Below are 17,873 nucleotides of genomic sequence, written 5' to 3' on the forward strand. Positions count from 1 at the left end.
AAAGCAATTCACGTAAAACACCATCATATCTTGACAATATAATACAAAATAATGCACCTAATGAATAGATAAAATATCTAGTTTATACAAAAGAAATGACATTTTTACCAGTTCCTCAACATCACACAGGGTGACGGATGCTAGGAACGATCATCAGCAGCAAATAATAAGTATAACCTTCATGGAGAGTGTTAAATAAACCTGCGCGTGTGTGTAAAATTATATATATATATATATATATATATATATATATATATATATATATACACACACGCGCAAACACACACGCAGTACTGCGCAAGTCTGAGGCACATGTAAAGAAATGCTGGAGACCAAAAATGGCTTAAAAAAATAATGAAATGAAATGTTTCAACATCAAAAAGATACTATAAACAGTAATCAGTAAGCCATGAGAAATAAAACGAAGTCAATATTTAGTGTGAGACGACACTTTATTTAAAAAAAAATAGTAGTCTGAGGTACAGTGAGTGCAGTTTTATGCGGAAATGAGCTGTAGGTTTTACTGAGCATCTTCCAGAACCAGCCACAGTTCTTCTGGACACTTTGACTGTCACACTCGCTTCTTCATTTCGCACCAAAACCCAGCAGCCTTCATTAATTTGCGCTAGCAGTGATAGCGCAAATTGTTACTCTCACGCAGGATCTTTCTATTTTATTATTATTATTATTATTATCCTAATGTTTGAGGACACTATTTCTCCCTCAGTTTTCAACCAATCATCACCAAATTTCACATGAAGAATACCTCTGGGCTGAATTAAGTTGGTGGTGTAGTGGTTAGCACTGTTGCCTCACAGCTAGAAGGTTCTGGGTTCAAGCCCAGCGGCTGACGGGGGCCTTTCTGTGTGGGGTGTGCATGTGCTTCCGGTGTCTGTGTGGGTTTCCTCCGGGTGCTCCGGTTTCCCCCCTCAGTCCAAAGACAAGCAGGTTAGGCTAATTGGTGGCTCTAAATTGACTGTAGATGTGAATGATTGTTTGTCTCTACGTGTCAGCCTTGTGCTGATCTGGTCCAGGGTGTACCCTGCCTCTCGCCCATAGTCAGCTGGGATAGGCTTCAGCTTGCCTGTGACCCTGCACAGGATAAGTGGTTATAGATAATGGATGCGTGAATTAAGTTGCTATGACTTTTGGTGCTGATCTGGATCACTGAACTGGAATGATCCGTGAAAAACGGGCTTTTTTCCTCACTAAGCATCATTCTCTATCTCTTCCTGTTCCGGATCTATAGGGTACGGTGACCAGACGTCCCGGTTTGTAAGAACTAGCGCAAATCACTGTGACTTTAGTCACAGTCTCTATCCAGTTACGTTTTCTTTGTTAATCTGAAAAATGGTCTCTTGTCTAATATGCTGTTCAGATACAAACTTTTTTTTCCTGCCACATTTAATGTTGTGCTGGAAAATGAATATTTGTAACTCGATAATGTGGAAGTCATAAAATAGAGATTTATCACAAAGTTTGGATAAAAAAAAAATAGGGTGCCAAAGACTTTTGCACAGTACTGTACATACTATATATATATATATATATATATACACACACACACACAGTATATATATAGCATATGTATGTTTGTATGTGTGTGTGTGTGCACATACATAGCGCACAGGAATGGTTCAGCTTTCCAAAGACGGAAAACACACAAAACGTAATGTTCTTAGCAACATTTCAGCATTTCAGCATGGGAGACGTGGCTCACTGGACAGTTACCCAGAAGACAGTGACTTTGTATTCTAAGCAGTTGACCTCCACAGGTCGCTGTTTTCCCAGACTTTTTTTTATGTTGTTGTCCATCATTCAGACTGTGACCTCTCTCACAAAGGCAGGGAATTAAGAGCAGAAACTTATATACGCATCCAGATCTATCATGTCTTTATCATAAAGGCAGAATTCAAGCCCAGTTAGATAACATTAAAACACATCAAGCAGCAGTCTGGGGCTCTCTTTTCATGTACCTTTTCCCTCTCTGCAAAAATGAATGTACTGTATGTCCACATACACATGTTCCATGAAACAAGAGATGATAAAACTCATCAAAATGTTCCAAGAAAAACAAAAACACACGGAATTGTCAGCAGATCTCTGTGTGTGTGTGTGTGTGTGTGTGTGTGTGTGTGTGTGTGTGTATGTGTTTCTGTTAAAGCCGTACTAGCACCATTCTTCCTCCTCAGCTTCAAGGTAGTAGCGCTGGATGTTGTCGCTGCTGCCGCCAGGCCCTGCAGTCACGCCCATGATGTAGTGGTACCCATTGGGCATTCCAAGTAGGGAATGCTGGGACAGCGGTGGAAGGGTCACGATCTGCTGTGGGCTCAGCAGCGTTGTCTGGGGCCGGAGATACGGCTCGGAGCTGATGCGCATTACGGGACTCGGGGGAGGGAGGGTGGTCCGGGTGCCCGCAGAGGACATGGGGGAGGAGTTGGCAGTCCTGTAGGTCACCGCTGGGCGAGGGGTCAGGGGCGTCTGGGGCAGCTGCCTGCGCCCGCGGCTGGGCGTGCTCGAGCCCGAACTCAACAACACCGAGCTCCCTTTAGCCCAACCACTGCCCTAGATGAAAATTTAACAAGCAAATCAAAACAATAAAACAATGAGGGTAATGCGCAAAAATGGATCAAATAGGAAAAGGGGACGCGGTGAGGAAGGAAAGGATGGAAACAGAGAAAAGGAAGACAAACAATGAATGAAGAGAGGAAAGCAGGAAAGGAAAGGAAAGAAATGGACAGGAAAGGAAAGGACAGGAAAGGAAAGAAATGGACAAGAAAGGAAAGGAAAGGAAGAAATGGAAGCGGAAAGGAAAGGAAAGAAAGAAATGGAAAGGAAAGGAAAGAAAGAAAGAAATGGAAAGAAAGGAAATGACAGGAAAGAAAGAAATGGAAGCAGAAAGGAAAGGAAAGGATGATGAAGAGATGGAAGCAGAAAGGAAAGGAAAAGAAGAGCAGGAAGGAAAGAAACAGTTATATGTATGACAGAGAACAGCAGAAAAAAAAAACAGGATATACAAAGCACAAAGACAAAGAAGACAGCACCAAGAGGACAGAAAATAACAAGAACAGAAAGACACACGAGACGCACAGATAAATGGTGAAGAAGAAAAGAGCAGAAAAAGAAGTGAAAGGCCATGAGTGGTTGCACTAAGGGAAAAGAGAACAAGAGTTTAATTTGATATACAGGATTCAGAAAAACAGCCAGACAGACGAATAAAAACAAACTGTTTACGTGCATCATCAATTCCGGTGCATTCCAAGGACCTGAAAAACAAATGATAGTGAAGCACAACAGCTCACAGGGCCTCACCTGCCCGTTTTAAAGCATCAGTGTGTGTTCAGTACCCTGAGAATCATAAATCACGCAAAGCCGCTTTGGAGGAATCTCGCCGCACTGGAACCCTGCCCCCTTCTTCACATGTAAGAAAAATAAAATAAAAATTCCAAAACCAAAAGCTTCCTGTTTTTATCTGAACGATCTGATCCTCTGTGATCTCGGACTCAGCGCCACAAGCTGAAGTCATACATTGTGTATATATTGTGTATCAGGAGCTACTCTCCTGTCTCGCCAGCTTTCAGTCCCACCTGCTTGGTGAAGGCGGTCTCCTGAGCCTCTCCGGGTGAGGTGGCACAGCTGGCTGGCGCAGGCTTAGCGGGAAAGTGCTCGCGGCTGCCGTAGCGATCGCATGAGTAATAGCGCTGCTTCTCTGCCATTGACGAATGGTGTTTCCTTTCGTGGGAACGGCCTCGGTCGTGCCCTCTCTCCCGAAACGAAGAGTCTCCCGCAGAGTCAGCTGCTGTACCTGAAAACGAGCCGAAATACAAGTAGATGGATGAGAGGTAAAGAAAATCTCTTATATGATAAATATTTAATTCGACAGGGTCAGCTGTAATAATGATCTCGTGTTTATTTTAGCCTTATCAAATAGGACACAGTTTCTCAAAAGCATACAGAAGTACAGATAATCTGTAAAGAGAGTGTTTAATGTGATGCTCTCTCTACCATTTATCCTTGATCTTTATGATTTAGGCTTTTGGGAAACCTTTGATGAAAACATTAAGGTGATGATAGACGGGGCAACTGCTTGGGCAGTCTTGCTGAGCAATTGTGTTTCGACACTTTCCCATTGAGATTGGGCAACATAATTTCTATCTGAACAATTTTGATCGTTTTGGGCAACTTTTTAAGATCATCCAATCAAAGTGCTAGCAGTGAATCATATGACCACCTGACAGCTTCTGAAATTTTCAACAAAGATGGCGGCATCTCCGTGGTGGTGGAGCGAAGAAAAAGAGAAATGACTTGTCTTTTTATGCCGATAAATCATTATGTGTAAACCCAAAGTGGTGAATTTACCTCATCAAATGCTTAGAAAACCAACAGATGTCTATTTTTATGCGCTCAGGTTGTAATTAAGACATCGATTTTTTTCAGCTGTGTAAACTGCCGTGAGCTAACCACTGCTCCATAGAGACTAAATGGGATTTAGCTAACTAGCAGTGTTTTTTGCTAACGTATAGTGGTGCCTGAAAGTTTGTGAACCCTTTAGAATTTTCTATATTTCTGCATAAATATGATCTAAAACATCATCAGATTTTCACACAAGTTTATTTATTGAGGAAAATGATCCAATATTACATACCTGTGAGTGGCAAAAATATGTGAACCTCTAGGATTAGCAGTTAATTTGAAGGTGAAATTAGAGTCAGGTGTTTTCAATCAATGGGATGACAATCAGGTGTGAGTGGGCACCCTGTTTTATTTAAAGAACAGGGATCTATCAAAGTCTGATCTTCATAACACATGTTTGTGGAAGTGTATCATGGTACGAACAAAGGAGATTTCTGAGGACCTCAGAAAAAGCGTTGTTGATGCTCATCAGGCTGGAAAAGGTTACAAAACCATCTCTAAAGAGTTTGGACTCCACTAATACACAGTCAGACAGATTGTGTACAAATGGAGGAAATTCAAGACCATTGTTACCCTCCCCAGGAGTGGTCGACCAACAAAGATCACTCCAAGAGCAAGGCGTGTAATAGTCAGGGAGGTCACAAAGGACCCCAGAGTAACTTCTAAGCAACTGAAGGCCTCTCTCACATTGGCTAATATTAATGTTCATGAGCCCACCATCAGGAGAACACTGAAAAACAATGGTTTGCATGGCAGGGTTGGAAGGAGAAAGCCACCGCTCTCCAAAAAGAACATCGCTGCTCGTCTGCAGTTTGCTACAGATCACCTGGACAAGCCAGAAGGCTATTGGAAAAATGTTTTGTGGACGGATGAAACCAAAATAGAACTTTTTGGTTTAAATGAGAAGCGTTATGTTTGGAGAAAGGAAAACACTGCATTCCAGCATAAGAACCTTATCCCATCTGTGAAACATGGTGGTGGTAGTATCATGGTTTGGGCCTGTTTTGCTGCATCTGGGCCAGGACGGCTTGCCATCATTGATGGAACAATAAATTCTGAATTATACCAGTGAATTCTAAAGGAAAATGTCAGGACATCTGTCCATGAACTGAATCTCAAGAGAAGGTGGGTCATGCAGCAAGACAACGACCCTAAGCACACAAGTCGTTCTGAATGGCCAAGTCAAAGTCCTGACCTTAATCCAATCGAAATGTTGTGGAAGGACCTGAAGCGAGCAGTTCATGTGAGGAAACCCACCAACATCCCGGATTTGAAGCTGTTCTGTACGGAGGAACGGGCTAAAATTTCTCCAAGCCGGTGTGCAGGACTGATCAACAGTTACCGGAAACATTTAGTTGCAGTTATTGCTGCACAAGGGGGTCACACCAGATACTGAAAGCAAAGGTTCACATACTTTTGCCACTCACAGATATGTAATATTGGATCATTTTCTTCAATAAATAAATGACCAAGTATAATATTTTTGTCTCATTTGTTTAACTGGGTTCTCTTTATCTACTTTTAGGACTTGTGTGAAAATCTGATGATGTTTTAGGTCATATTTATGCAGAAATATAGAAAATTCTAAAGGGTTCACAAACTTTCAAGCACCACTGTAGTTAGCTGAAAGTTATTGCTAGCTATGTAGGAATAACGTTAGCTCTCTTGCGTCAAGTTAAAAGTGATGGGCATCTCATGATTTTTTTTTGTGATTTGCTCTTATCTGATTGGTTGTTGCCAATTTTCTGTTGCCTTAATTAGTTGCTCTGTGTCTCACCTGGTTGCCTGTTGCTGGCAACACTGGCCAAAAAGTTGCCCTGTGTATCATCACCTTTAGGCCCAGATTGCTTTGTAGTAACACACAAAAAATTTAAAATAAAGCAAAATAAAGGGACAATTAATTAATTAAGATAAACTCATTCACACAGAAGTATCACGAGATCAACTGTGACCTACTGCTCACTTACGTATCCCCCCCCCCGCTCTCGCTTTTCTGAATGCAAGCAATCAAAAGAATAGGACACTTATTATGAATGTTGACTTCAATAAATAATGAACCCTGAAACAAGTAAGTAAAGCGCAGTGTCTCTCCCCAGGGATTTCAAATAGCATCCTGGTAAACTGTCATTTTGAAATTGCATTTTGCTTCTCGGAATAGCATCAAAATCCACCCTATATGTTTTGTAAATACATTCAGTCAGTAAACAGGAAGTTGATGTGCGACAGACATGAAAACGGTATACACGGTATAGAACCCCAAGCTGAAGCTCGATACCAAATATCAAGCAGTTGTGATTTGTAGTTACTGAGAAAAATGTTACAAAAATTTTGTAAATCCACGCTATATGTTTCGTAAATACATTCAGTCGGTAAACAGGAAGTCGATGTGTAACAGACCTGAAAACGATATACAAGGTATGGACCCTTTTCACGTGACGTGACGACAAACGCGGCCGCCATTTTGGACATGTACTACCAGTAGTTTACCACAGCCAACATTGAGGAACGGCAGCAAAGAAGGTTTTTACTTTCAGCAAGACTTCCATCATGCCACTATATTGTTGTGCACCTGGATGTAGTAACCATCAACAAGCAAGGCAAGGTTTATCATTTTATCGGATCCCGACGGAGAAGATGGATAGCGGCCATTAACAGGAAAGATTGGCAGCCCTCGGCATACCAACGCTTGTGTAGTGACCACTTTGTTGGAGGTAAGACGAATAAAATTAGCCAGAAAAGGCATTACATTGCTGTTAACATTCTGTGGCGGCGAGTGTGTAACCAAATAGGTTAAAATAACCCATTGTAACCTCTTTGTTCTTCTGTAGTAGCTATTGTTGACTAGCTAATGTCAACAACATAGTAGCTGCTATGTTACTGTAGCAATGTTTACGTTCAGTCATTTGGATGACTGTTAAAACCTTTCAGTCTCAAGTTTTTCCTTTACTGTATTTACTAGTTTACTGTAATTATGATCCGGCAGCTATTCACACTGGATCCGGTGTAAATAGCTGCCGGAGCCAACGTCCGAGGTTTCGGAGCGCGCTCCGGCTTGCTCCAGGAGTGCTCTGTCCGAGGTTCCGGAGCGCGCTCCGGCTTGCTCCCCCTCAAATTAAGCAGCGCGCTCCGGCTTGCTCCGGAGCAAGCCGGAGCGCGCTGCTTAATTTGAGGGGGAGCAAGCCAGAGCGCGCTGCTTAATTTGAGGGGGAGCAAGCCGGCGCGTGCTCCGGAACCTCGGCCGGAGCACTCCTGGAGCAAGCCGGAGCGCGCTCCGGAACCTCGGATGTTGGCGTGTATGTGTATAGCGATGGGTTTTTAACGACATAGGTATACAGATCATGTGGGCCGAAGTCAGGTAAAGACGAGGGCTTCGTGTACTTCCGTACGTCAGTGAACAATCCTGGTGGAAGCAGGTAAACGTCGTTCTCGAAGCCTGCTAACCTCAATTTTTGCAAATACCTCTCCCTCTGCTCGCCCTGCAAATGCCCTACGTCGCTGGATAGTGAAGGTGTTTTCTGCATCTCGCTCCTTTTTCTTTTATGTTTTTCGTTTGTCACCTTCCTCGCATTCAAACTGATTCGAGCCGAAGTCCACTACATGTCCAAAATGGCGGTCGCGTTTACGAAGGTCACGTGACTGAAAAGGGTCTATAGAACCCCAAGCTGAAGTTCGGTACCAAGTGGCTATGATTTGTGGTTGTTGAGAAAAAGGGCGTTTCGGACGGACGGACAGAGGTAAACCAATATACCTCCCCTAATATCTACATGTATGGTTAATTTACTTCCAAATAATATCATTACTGTGGAAAATGCTTGATGGTGATTGTGGAATTTTTATTTCTCTTATGAGAATAAGGCCCCAGGATATTAACTCCCGACACCACCATGTTTCCGAATAGGACAGAAACATCTGTAAATGTAGTTTAATCAATCAGTCTTAACGATAACACCAAGAGCCCCTTAAAGTCTTCAAGAAACAAATCGGGCAACGTCCTGAACTACACTTCTGATCGATCGCTTTCCCTACAGATCAAAAGGCAGCTTGAAGATGGAAGATGCCCGTCCTCATGTTCCCTCCCTCTAGAATTCCACATTCCTCACACACCAGTCTTTTGGCTCTTGAGCTTCTTTTTCTTAGTGCATTCTGACATTTTTACCCACGACTGGCCTGCTGTGATATGGCAATAAATTAGCAGGTCACTGGGTGTGTGATGTGTCTGTCAGAGCCTTTTATCTGGATAATGGATGCCAGCTGCATGCTAAAGCTCCCGCAAGCAGATCCAGCACACGTCGGCTTTGGTCTTCACAAGTGCACGGTGGAATTAGAGCCTTTCTGAAGATAATCCTGAATTCATTTGCTCTGAGTGCAGATTGTATGTACATGTTACCTTAACAACAAGAAGTCTTTCAGTTTTGAGTGTAATTTAGCACTTTCACTGGGTTTTCAATAACTAGTCATAAATAATGGTCAGTCGTACTAAAACACACTTTTTTAAGCAGAGGTTAAGGGGATATCCTGGTTCTTCTTCTGCTCAGGATAGAACACAACAACTTCAAGATGTTACTTCACAATAACAAAGTGAGACCTAGGTAACTAACGTCTAATAGGATGCTACAAGTGTGTGTGTGTGTGTGTGTGTGTGTGTGTGTGTTTAAACGCATTTCTTCACTGACCACCCGTGCTATTAGGTTGTCCGCCGGGTGACCTATCCAGTGACCTCTGCTTCTTCTCTCTGTCTCTCCGGTGATGGCAGCGGTGATGATGATGATGGTGATGCGTTCGCTCTTGTGCAGGCTTCTCCAGAACATAGTCATTTGCGATAACCTCCGGAGGACGCTGTGGGGCAAACGTGGACACCGAGCGCCTCAGGGGGGAGTCAGGAATTGGCTAAGGAAGAAAAACAAACGTTGCAAGACTGATATACATATATTTTTATTTCTATATTTATGTATTTAATTAATTATGTAATTATTTACATTGCTTTGGTGCGCTCTCACTTAGTATATACAAGTTAGATTTGGTCTCCATAGACCATAGAGCTTATTACTTAACTAGAAAGAACACAAAGTCATGCAACTAAATATATTCTCAACCTTCCGTTTCAATGCAATGTCAGCTACTCTTCTCAGTTACAGTTACTTAATTTATTACCAATTTGCTACTGGCACAAGTTTTTATATGGTTTTTTTTTCCCTTTTAAAGTAATTAATGGCCTGGTAACAGTAAATCAGTCTTCCATTCCTCGCATCTACGGTCCTGCTAGACAAACCTGGTCCACCAGTAACTCAAATGTCATTACGTATGTAACACCGAAACGTAAGTCCTCCACCTACCAACGTTCATTTACTTTAAGAACCATTAGAATCTCGAACACTATCTGATGAAATGAACCTTACTATGACTAACTTGAACTCATTTGAAGCTGTTATGTTACGTTACTATTTTAGATCATTGCAAGCTATTTACAACCCCGATTCCAAAAAAGTTGGGACAAAGTAAAATTGTAAATAAAAATGCAATGCAATGATGTGGAAGTTTCAAAATTCCATATTTTATTCAGAATAGAACATAGATGACATATCAAATGTTTAAACTGAGAAAATGTATCATTTAAAGGGAAAAATTAGGTGATTTTAAATTTCATGACAACAACACATCTCAAAAAAGTTGGGACAAGGCCATGTTTACCACTGTGAGACATCCCCTTTTCTCTTTACAACAGTCTGTAAACATCTGGGGACTGAGGAGACAAGTTGCTCAAGTTTAGGGATAGGAATGTTAACCCATTCTTGTCTAATGTAGGATTCTAGTTGCTCAACTGTCTTAGGTCTTTTTTGTCGTATCTTCCATTTTATGATGTGCCAAATGTGGGTGAAAGATCTGGACTGCAGGCTGGCCAGTTCAGTACCCGGACCCTTCTTCTACACAGCCATGATGCTGTAATTGATGCAGTATGTGGTTTGGCATTGTCATGTTGGAAAATGCAAGGTCTTCCCTGAAAGAGACGTCGTCTGGATGGGAGCATATGTTGCTCTAGAACCTGAATATACCTTTCAGCATTGATGGTGTCTTTCCAGATGTGTAAGCTGCCCATGCCACACGCACTAATGCAACCCCATACCATCAGAGATGCAGGCTTCTGAACTGAGTGCTGATAACTCGAGTCGTCCTTCTCCTCTTTAGTCCAAATGACACGGCGTCCCTGATTTCCATAAAGAACTTCAAATTTTGATTCGTCTGACCACAGAACAGTTTTCCACTTTGCCACAGTCCATTTTAAATGAGCCTTGGCCCAGAGAAGACGTCTGCGCTTCTGGATCATGTTTAGATACGGCTTCTTCTTTGAACTATAGAGTTTTAGCTGGCAACGGCGGATGGCACGGTGAATTGTGTTCACAGATAATGTTCTCTGGAAATATTCCTGAGCCCATTTTGTGATTTCCAATACAGAAGCATGCCTGTATGTGATGCAGTGCCGTCTAAGGGCCCGAAGATCACGGGCACCCAGTATGGTTTTCCGGCCTTGACCCTTACGCACAGAGATTCTTCCAGATTCTCTGAATCTTTTGATGATATTATGCACTGTAGATGATGATATGTTCAAACTCTTTGCAATTTTACACTGTCAAACTCCTTTCTGATATTGCTCCACTATTTGTCGGCGCAGAATTAGGGGGATTGGTGATCCTCTTCCCATCTTTACTTCTGAGAGCCGCTGCCACTCCAAGATGCTCTTTTTATACCCAGTCATGTTAATGACCTATTGCCAATTGACCTAATGAGTTGCAATTTGGTCCTCCAGCTGTTCCTTTTTTGTACCTTTAACTTTTCCAGCCTCTTATTGCCCCTGTCCCAACTTTTTTGAGATGTGTTGCTGTCATGAAATTTCAAATGAGCCAATATTTGGCATGAAATTTCAAAATGTCTCACTTTCGACATTTGATATGTTGTCTATGTTCTATTGTGAATACAATATCAGTTTTTGAGATTTGTAAATTATTGCATTCCGTTTTTATTTACAATTTGTACTTTGTCCCAACTTTTTTGGAATCGGGGTTGTACAACCCTGAAAACTCTCGAACCTTTAAGACTATTTGCCTCAAGTGCAATACTTCGCGTAGCCTTGCACTGCCTTTAACCTGCTGTTATTGATTTTATAATTTTTCTTAGTTATACTTATATTACGGGCCTGCAGTAATTGGCCTACCAAGGCTGTTGCGGTTACCCTGCCCTATATTGTTTTCTTATATAATAAGTTATCTGGTGAAGCTAATATTTATATAATTATAGAAAAATATATAAGTGCTGTAGAAGTGTTTACAAACAGTCACGGAGTAGTGTAAGACTCAAGACTGCCCTCTGGTGATGAGAAACAATGGCAAGAGTAAAACGATAGACAATATTAATTACAGCAAATCCCATGGCAAGCCACAATGGCAAAGTATTAAATGTAATGAGCGTTACATCTGGGACAGCTGCTTAAGCTTGATATAAATCTCTCTCAATTTACTCCTGACTAGCAGTTTCAGGCTTAGCATTTAACGATATACTACATTCAGCAACAGTGGTTCAGGTGTAGAGTCAGTGTGTGATGATAAAAGGTGAGGTGTCCTCTCTGAGACACTTTATCTGTCGTCTCTGTTTGATTTCGTGCTTTAAGACAGACAACATGTCTGTATCACTTAATCCTAAAATCCTGCTTAACGACAGGGTCGACATACTGCGTGTAATTCAAGCCTGTGTGTTTCACAGCAGCCTAGTAATAAATACCACGAAGGTGGTTGTTAGTAAGTTCTCAATATAGTGAATGAAGAAAGATTTGATTTGAAACAATACGTACTGCAAGTAAAGTTCCTGGAGAGTGTCGCGAATGACTTCTCTGTTAGAGTGACATGTAAGAAAGAGAAGAGGAAATGGTTTATTTGTTAGAGGAAAAGAAAAGAAAATTCTTTAAAGCTTTCATGTCATAAACAAGTTTTGGGATAAGTTCCTGAAACCAAACGCAAAATCTATAATTCAGCACGACACGTCCTGGTGGGCTCTTGTCAGCTTTGTAATGGATTATAATGGTTAGTAATGGTATTTTGTGGTTTTATATAGCAATGTAAAATGTGCACATGGCTTAACATGTGGCCTGCGACTGATTCTAAATGGATCTGATTATTTTCTAATGGGACTTGAAGGTCCTCCAGGCGTCTGGTTGTCTCTGATGGTGACCTTGTGGTAGTAGTCCGTGGTTTAATAGAAAATCTAATAGCTATTATTCTGTCTACATTCACTGGATATGAGCAATCGTGCGCTCTGATTGGCTACTCTACTACTAGGATATCAGCTCATATACCGTGAGTAGAGAAAAGCAAAATGGCAGAGCGTGTTGCTGAACCAACCAAGGATGAAATAAAAACTACTCGAAAACAAAACCCCAAAAAATACAAAAAAGTAACAAAATATGGAATAAAAGTATTTGATGGTAAGAACGTATCTTTTTTATTTTTCAAGAATTATTATTAATCGCATTTTTCACAAATTGCTACTGTCATTTCGCTGGTTTGTTTGTATTCGTTTACATTCTAAGTGGAAATTATTTTGTCTGATATCTTGTATGAAGTTTTTATTCATCGAATTTGCAAAAACAAAAACAAAAACGTTGTTTCTCAAAATCCAGTGAATGTGGATAGAATAAAACAGTTATTCCACTCAATCTCGTCGTACATGGCTTGTAGCCAACTCGGCACTACACGCCTCATCAGCTATTGACTCGTACAACTCGATTTCATGGAATAACTTAATTACATTCACTGGGGTACCATGGAGGGTGGGGTGGGGGTTGGGGGTAGGATGATTCTAAGGGCCTGTGACTGATAGGGGCCCTAAAAATATTAGAACATTAAATAAATTTTTGTTCAATATTAAATTATTAACTGATCATCATTAACAGAATATTATATTTGCAATGTACTGATAAAACTAATGGCTTCTTTTTCTCTATATTGCTCCCAGTCTTGCCCCCAAACCAGGTGTGAACAGTACTTGCTAGCATCGTAGACCAGGCAGAATCAAAGATGAGAAACAGGAAATCAGGGATCAGGAACCCAAACAAGGAAATAAGGCTCAGTAATGTGTTAGCAACACAACTCAATACTTTGCAAAGTAAGTGCGTTTTCACAGTTTTTATATAGGCACGCTGATTGTGCCTTAATCCTGTGCAGGTGCGAGTCGTTTACGGCGTGCGAGAGTCCGCTTGGTGCGCACTGTCCAGAGTGCGCCCGAGAGTCTATCTGATGCACGCGCCAGGGCGCGCAGGTGTGACACTCTTGCATGAAATTAGTACAAAAATTAATGTAGATATAAATATATTATACCAAATTATTTTGGAATGTTACAAAAAATAAAGAAAAAAATCAGACTCTTCGTCTCTAATTTACAAGTCTGAATTCACTTAATGCACGAGTCCAAGTCCGAGTCATCAGTGTTCAAGTCCAAGTCAGGTCACGGGTCCTTAAAATTAGGGCACGAGTCAGACTTGAGGACTACAAGCCTGGCGTATATAGAGGATTTTACGACTTAAAACGCAGCTTAACCAATTGGATTTTAGACCCAAAACCATATGGATGTAATGGATAGAATGATTCAATCGATTACACACTACAACTGATTGGTGGTTATAGCATTTAAGTCACGATCCTGATGGGGAAAATGTTTAATTAAAGAAATAACACCATTTCCCATTTGGAACTAAAACAACATGGCCAATGTTTTATTCTTGGTCCAAGTCCAGTTTCCATCCTTGGTCCATTATTAGCTCCAGGGCCTGTACTTTTTTGGCTGTGAGTGAATGTATCTGTGCTGTGTAGCCTTTCTGGTGGTAAGCCAAGCTGCAGACCTGGAACGGTGCCAGGGTCAGTTAGTGGAGATGGCGTGGGGGTGGGAAGGGTCTCTGGATGAAATAAGAGGGATTTCAGCCATATGAGCAGGTGCTGAAACCTCACAGTCAACCACTAATACCTGCTGAACACTTTTTCTCTCAATTCAGTCTTTCCCAGGATGGAAATCCAGTATATCAGGGAAATGTGAGAAATCTGTACCATTTTGAGGCAGCTCATTACGCCTGAAGCCTACTAATCGCCTTCTATATTACAGGGAAAATTACCTGTGCAGCAGTGCTATGATTCTGATCTAATATGTCACATCAGACGCTGTGCAACTGAGCTGAACTGCAGGAGTTTCCCCAAAACTGTACTAATGAAGGGCTCAAACTGGTAATTACTTTATAATCCCAAGGGTTTTGAGATTCCAAGGTTTGAAAAAGTCAAAGGTTAAAAAGCACAGCAAGGAAATTGCATTAACAAGAAAAACAAATGGCTCCAGAGTGTCTGAATTGTCCAAGCACTCACAATCACTCAGTGCGTTTACATGCACATAGAGAAAATCGAATTTCTGCCGCAGCTCGACTGAAATCAAAGTTCTAAATGCCATGGAAACACCTTAGCTCGGCTGAAATCGAACCGAACTGGATTTCTCGTAATCGAGCTACGCGACCTAGATTATGCGATTGTAGCCGAGCTACTTAGTGCATGTAAACCCTATCGAGCTACGTAGTCGAGCTACTTACTTCAGCACTGCCCCTTCCGGAAGTGACGAGACCACAAGCGGGAAACACAACAGCCTCGGTTGGCATGACAACAGTAGTAGTAGCGAGCAGCAGAAGAGGTCAGGAGGAACAAGGAGAACGAACGAACACGGAACTGATAACTTTGTTTATACTCTTGAATAGCTCTTCTTCATGACGACAACCGGAAGTGTACCAACACGATGGGGCGTGTAGCGCCACCTGTGGCTCGGGTGCACAATGTACCTCACACAATAGCTCGATTTCCTTGTGTGCATGTAGGATTGGATTTCTCTGGCACCCCTGCTGGGACCCTTAGCTCGATTACCGACAGTAGCTTGATTTGGATGTGCATGTAAACGCACTGAGTGCGTTTACATGCACATAGAGAAAATCAAATTTCTGCCGTAGCTCGACTGAAATCGAAGTTCTAAATGCCATGGAAACACCTTAGCTCGGCTGAAATCGAACCGAACTGGATTTCTCGTAATCGAGCTACGCGACCTAGATTATGCGATTGTAGCCTAGCTACTTAGTGCATGTAAAACCTATCGAGCTACGTAGTCGAGCTACTTACTTCAGCACTGCCCCTTCCGGAAGTGACGAGTGACGAAACCACAAGCGGTTCAACAAGTGCTGAGCTGCTTCGTTGTTGTCCATCTTCTCTCTCTCGATGTTGCTGTCCTCGTCGTCGTTCTTCTTGTGAACACGGAACTGATAACTTTGTTTATACTCTTGAATAGCTCTTCTTCATGACGACAACCGGAAGTGTACCAACACGATGGGGCATGTAGCACCACCTGTGGCTCGGGTGCATAATGTACCTCACACAATAGCTCGATTTCCTTGTGTGCATGTAGGATTGGATTTCTCTGGCACCCCTGCTGGGACCCTTAGCTCGATTACCGACAGTAGCTCGATTTGGATGTGCATGTGTTGTTAAGAAATCAAGAGTTCAAGTCCCAAAGAATCCCAGCCATCCATGGCCGGGAGTTTGAGAATGTAATTGGTCTTGGTCTCTGGGTGGGAAAAATAACCTTCATCATGGGTATCTGTTCGCTCATGTAAACAGAATTGCAGCAGTTTACATTCTCATGAATGGTGTTACATGAGCAGCAGTTTAAAAAGAATGTTTTCCCTCACCCTTCTTTATTAGTGATGTGATGACGCCCCAAGAAAGACCCCGCCCAAACACCGCGTTGGTCCTCATACTACCGCTCTGATGGTGCTGAAGAGACAGAAACAATTCAGCACCACTGTTCTCGGCCCTCTAGAGCAGCGTGGCCATGGGGCACAGCCAGCTAATCACCTACAGCTGGAGCAGCTTAAGCAGCTGCAAACGCAGGCTAATCGGGTTCTTGCAGAGCATGATGACTGATGCCTCCTTTCTCTCCTTTGTCACTTTGCTGACTTTGAGAACGATGAGGAAGACAATCCAAGAGCTCTCCCAGACAGTTCCCATCACTCCCACCTGCAGCTGTACAGTGACAGCGACTGAAATCTGCGCCGGCTCCTGTATCCTGCCACCAGCACCTGCCTTACCACTCTCACTCTTTCACATACTCCTTTTCCCTCACTCCCCCCTGCCTTTTGAAGCAATAAAAGAGCACCGACGTTCCACTACGCCTGAGTTAAGTGTCTGTGTTCGCCAGCCGCAGCCATGAGTGCATCAGGCAATAAGAACTACACATACAGAAGAAAAAAAACAGCCGTGTGGCACTATGCCAGAAATATCTACTCTAAGTTATTCCTTGACCTTGGGTAACCACTCTCATTAAGAGCCACTATGCAGTATCTGTTAGCTTAAGCAGAAAGCCAATACAGAACTCAGAGTTGGCAGTTTTTCCCAAAACTAACTCCATTGTACGGTACTTATTCCAGCTCTCCAAAGCATGGATAGAGCACATTCATTATAAATGGTGCATTAAATCAGTGCAGTTGTGTGAAGCTATACATCTATATTATCTTGTAATTAAGCAATGATAATAGTGAAATCATGTGCCATGGTGAGGCTTTCCATTTATGGGAATTCAGTGAGTAAAGATTAATGCACATGGGCTGTATATGAGCTTATAATACCTACCTACCTACCTACCTACCATCCATCCATCCATCCATCCATCCATCCATCCATCCATCCTCTACATACACCACTTATGCTAGTGAGGGCTACAGTGGAGGTAGAGCTTGATCCCAGTTGACTTTGGACAAGAGGCAGGTACACCCTGGACAGGTCGCCAGTCTATCACAGTGCTAACATAGACAGACAGACAGCCATTCACACTTACGGTACACTCACATTCACTACGGGCAATTTAGAGTAGCCAGTTGACCTAATCTGCATGTCTGTGGACTGTGAGAGGAAACCAGTGCAGGGACGAAGAGAACATGCAAACCCATCATTTTTAAATGGCTTAATTTGATTCCAATTATATACAGATGGGTGACAATTTAAAAGAAAAAAAAAAACAAACACCCCAGAACATCAAGGACGTAGTAGCTTATCTGGCCTGCCATCAAAACAACCATGACTAGCAAAACATCAAACAGAACTGAAATGTGAGAGACATGACAAATCATTTACAACAGGAAAATCAACAAAGGACTCAATTTTGCTCCTCAAGGGAAGACCTACCCAAAACATTGATCAGAACTGAATTCACATGATAAATGAGAGAGGAGATACAATTCTAGTCAGGAGAAAATTTAAGTTGACCTCATTACTAATTTGTTAGCAAAAAATTGACAATACAATGACCAAATTTTGTGCAGAAGGTCGAGTTCTTTCAAATAAAACAATCAGAACTGAACTCCATTGAGATTAGAGGGAGGAGATATGATTTAAGTGAAA

At 42.0% G+C, this 17,873-nt stretch overlaps 1 protein-coding gene across 1 annotated transcript in view; it reads right to left on the reverse strand.

The window, feature by feature from the left end:
- Positions 1 to 269: 269 nt before the first annotated feature.
- The window catches only part of cacna1ba (calcium channel, voltage-dependent, N type, alpha 1B subunit, a), a 380,512-nt gene continuing 362,908 nt past the window's right edge, over positions 270 to 17,873 (reverse strand). Inside the window, exons 45-48 of the mRNA XM_060907396.1 lie at positions 12,254 to 12,292; positions 9,087 to 9,300; positions 3,588 to 3,805; positions 270 to 2,565 (exon numbers count right to left, since the gene is read on the reverse strand). Coding sequence (XP_060763379.1) covers positions 2,170 to 2,565; positions 3,588 to 3,805; positions 9,087 to 9,300; positions 12,254 to 12,292 — 867 coding nt within the window. The 3' untranslated portion in view covers positions 270 to 2,169. The remainder of the gene's footprint in view (positions 2,566 to 3,587; positions 3,806 to 9,086; positions 9,301 to 12,253; positions 12,293 to 17,873) is intronic.

Source organism: Neoarius graeffei, chromosome 24, assembly GCF_027579695.1.
Source record: "Neoarius graeffei isolate fNeoGra1 chromosome 24, fNeoGra1.pri, whole genome shotgun sequence".
In the NCBI taxonomy this organism is placed as follows: Eukaryota; Metazoa; Chordata; class Actinopteri; order Siluriformes; family Ariidae; genus Neoarius; species Neoarius graeffei.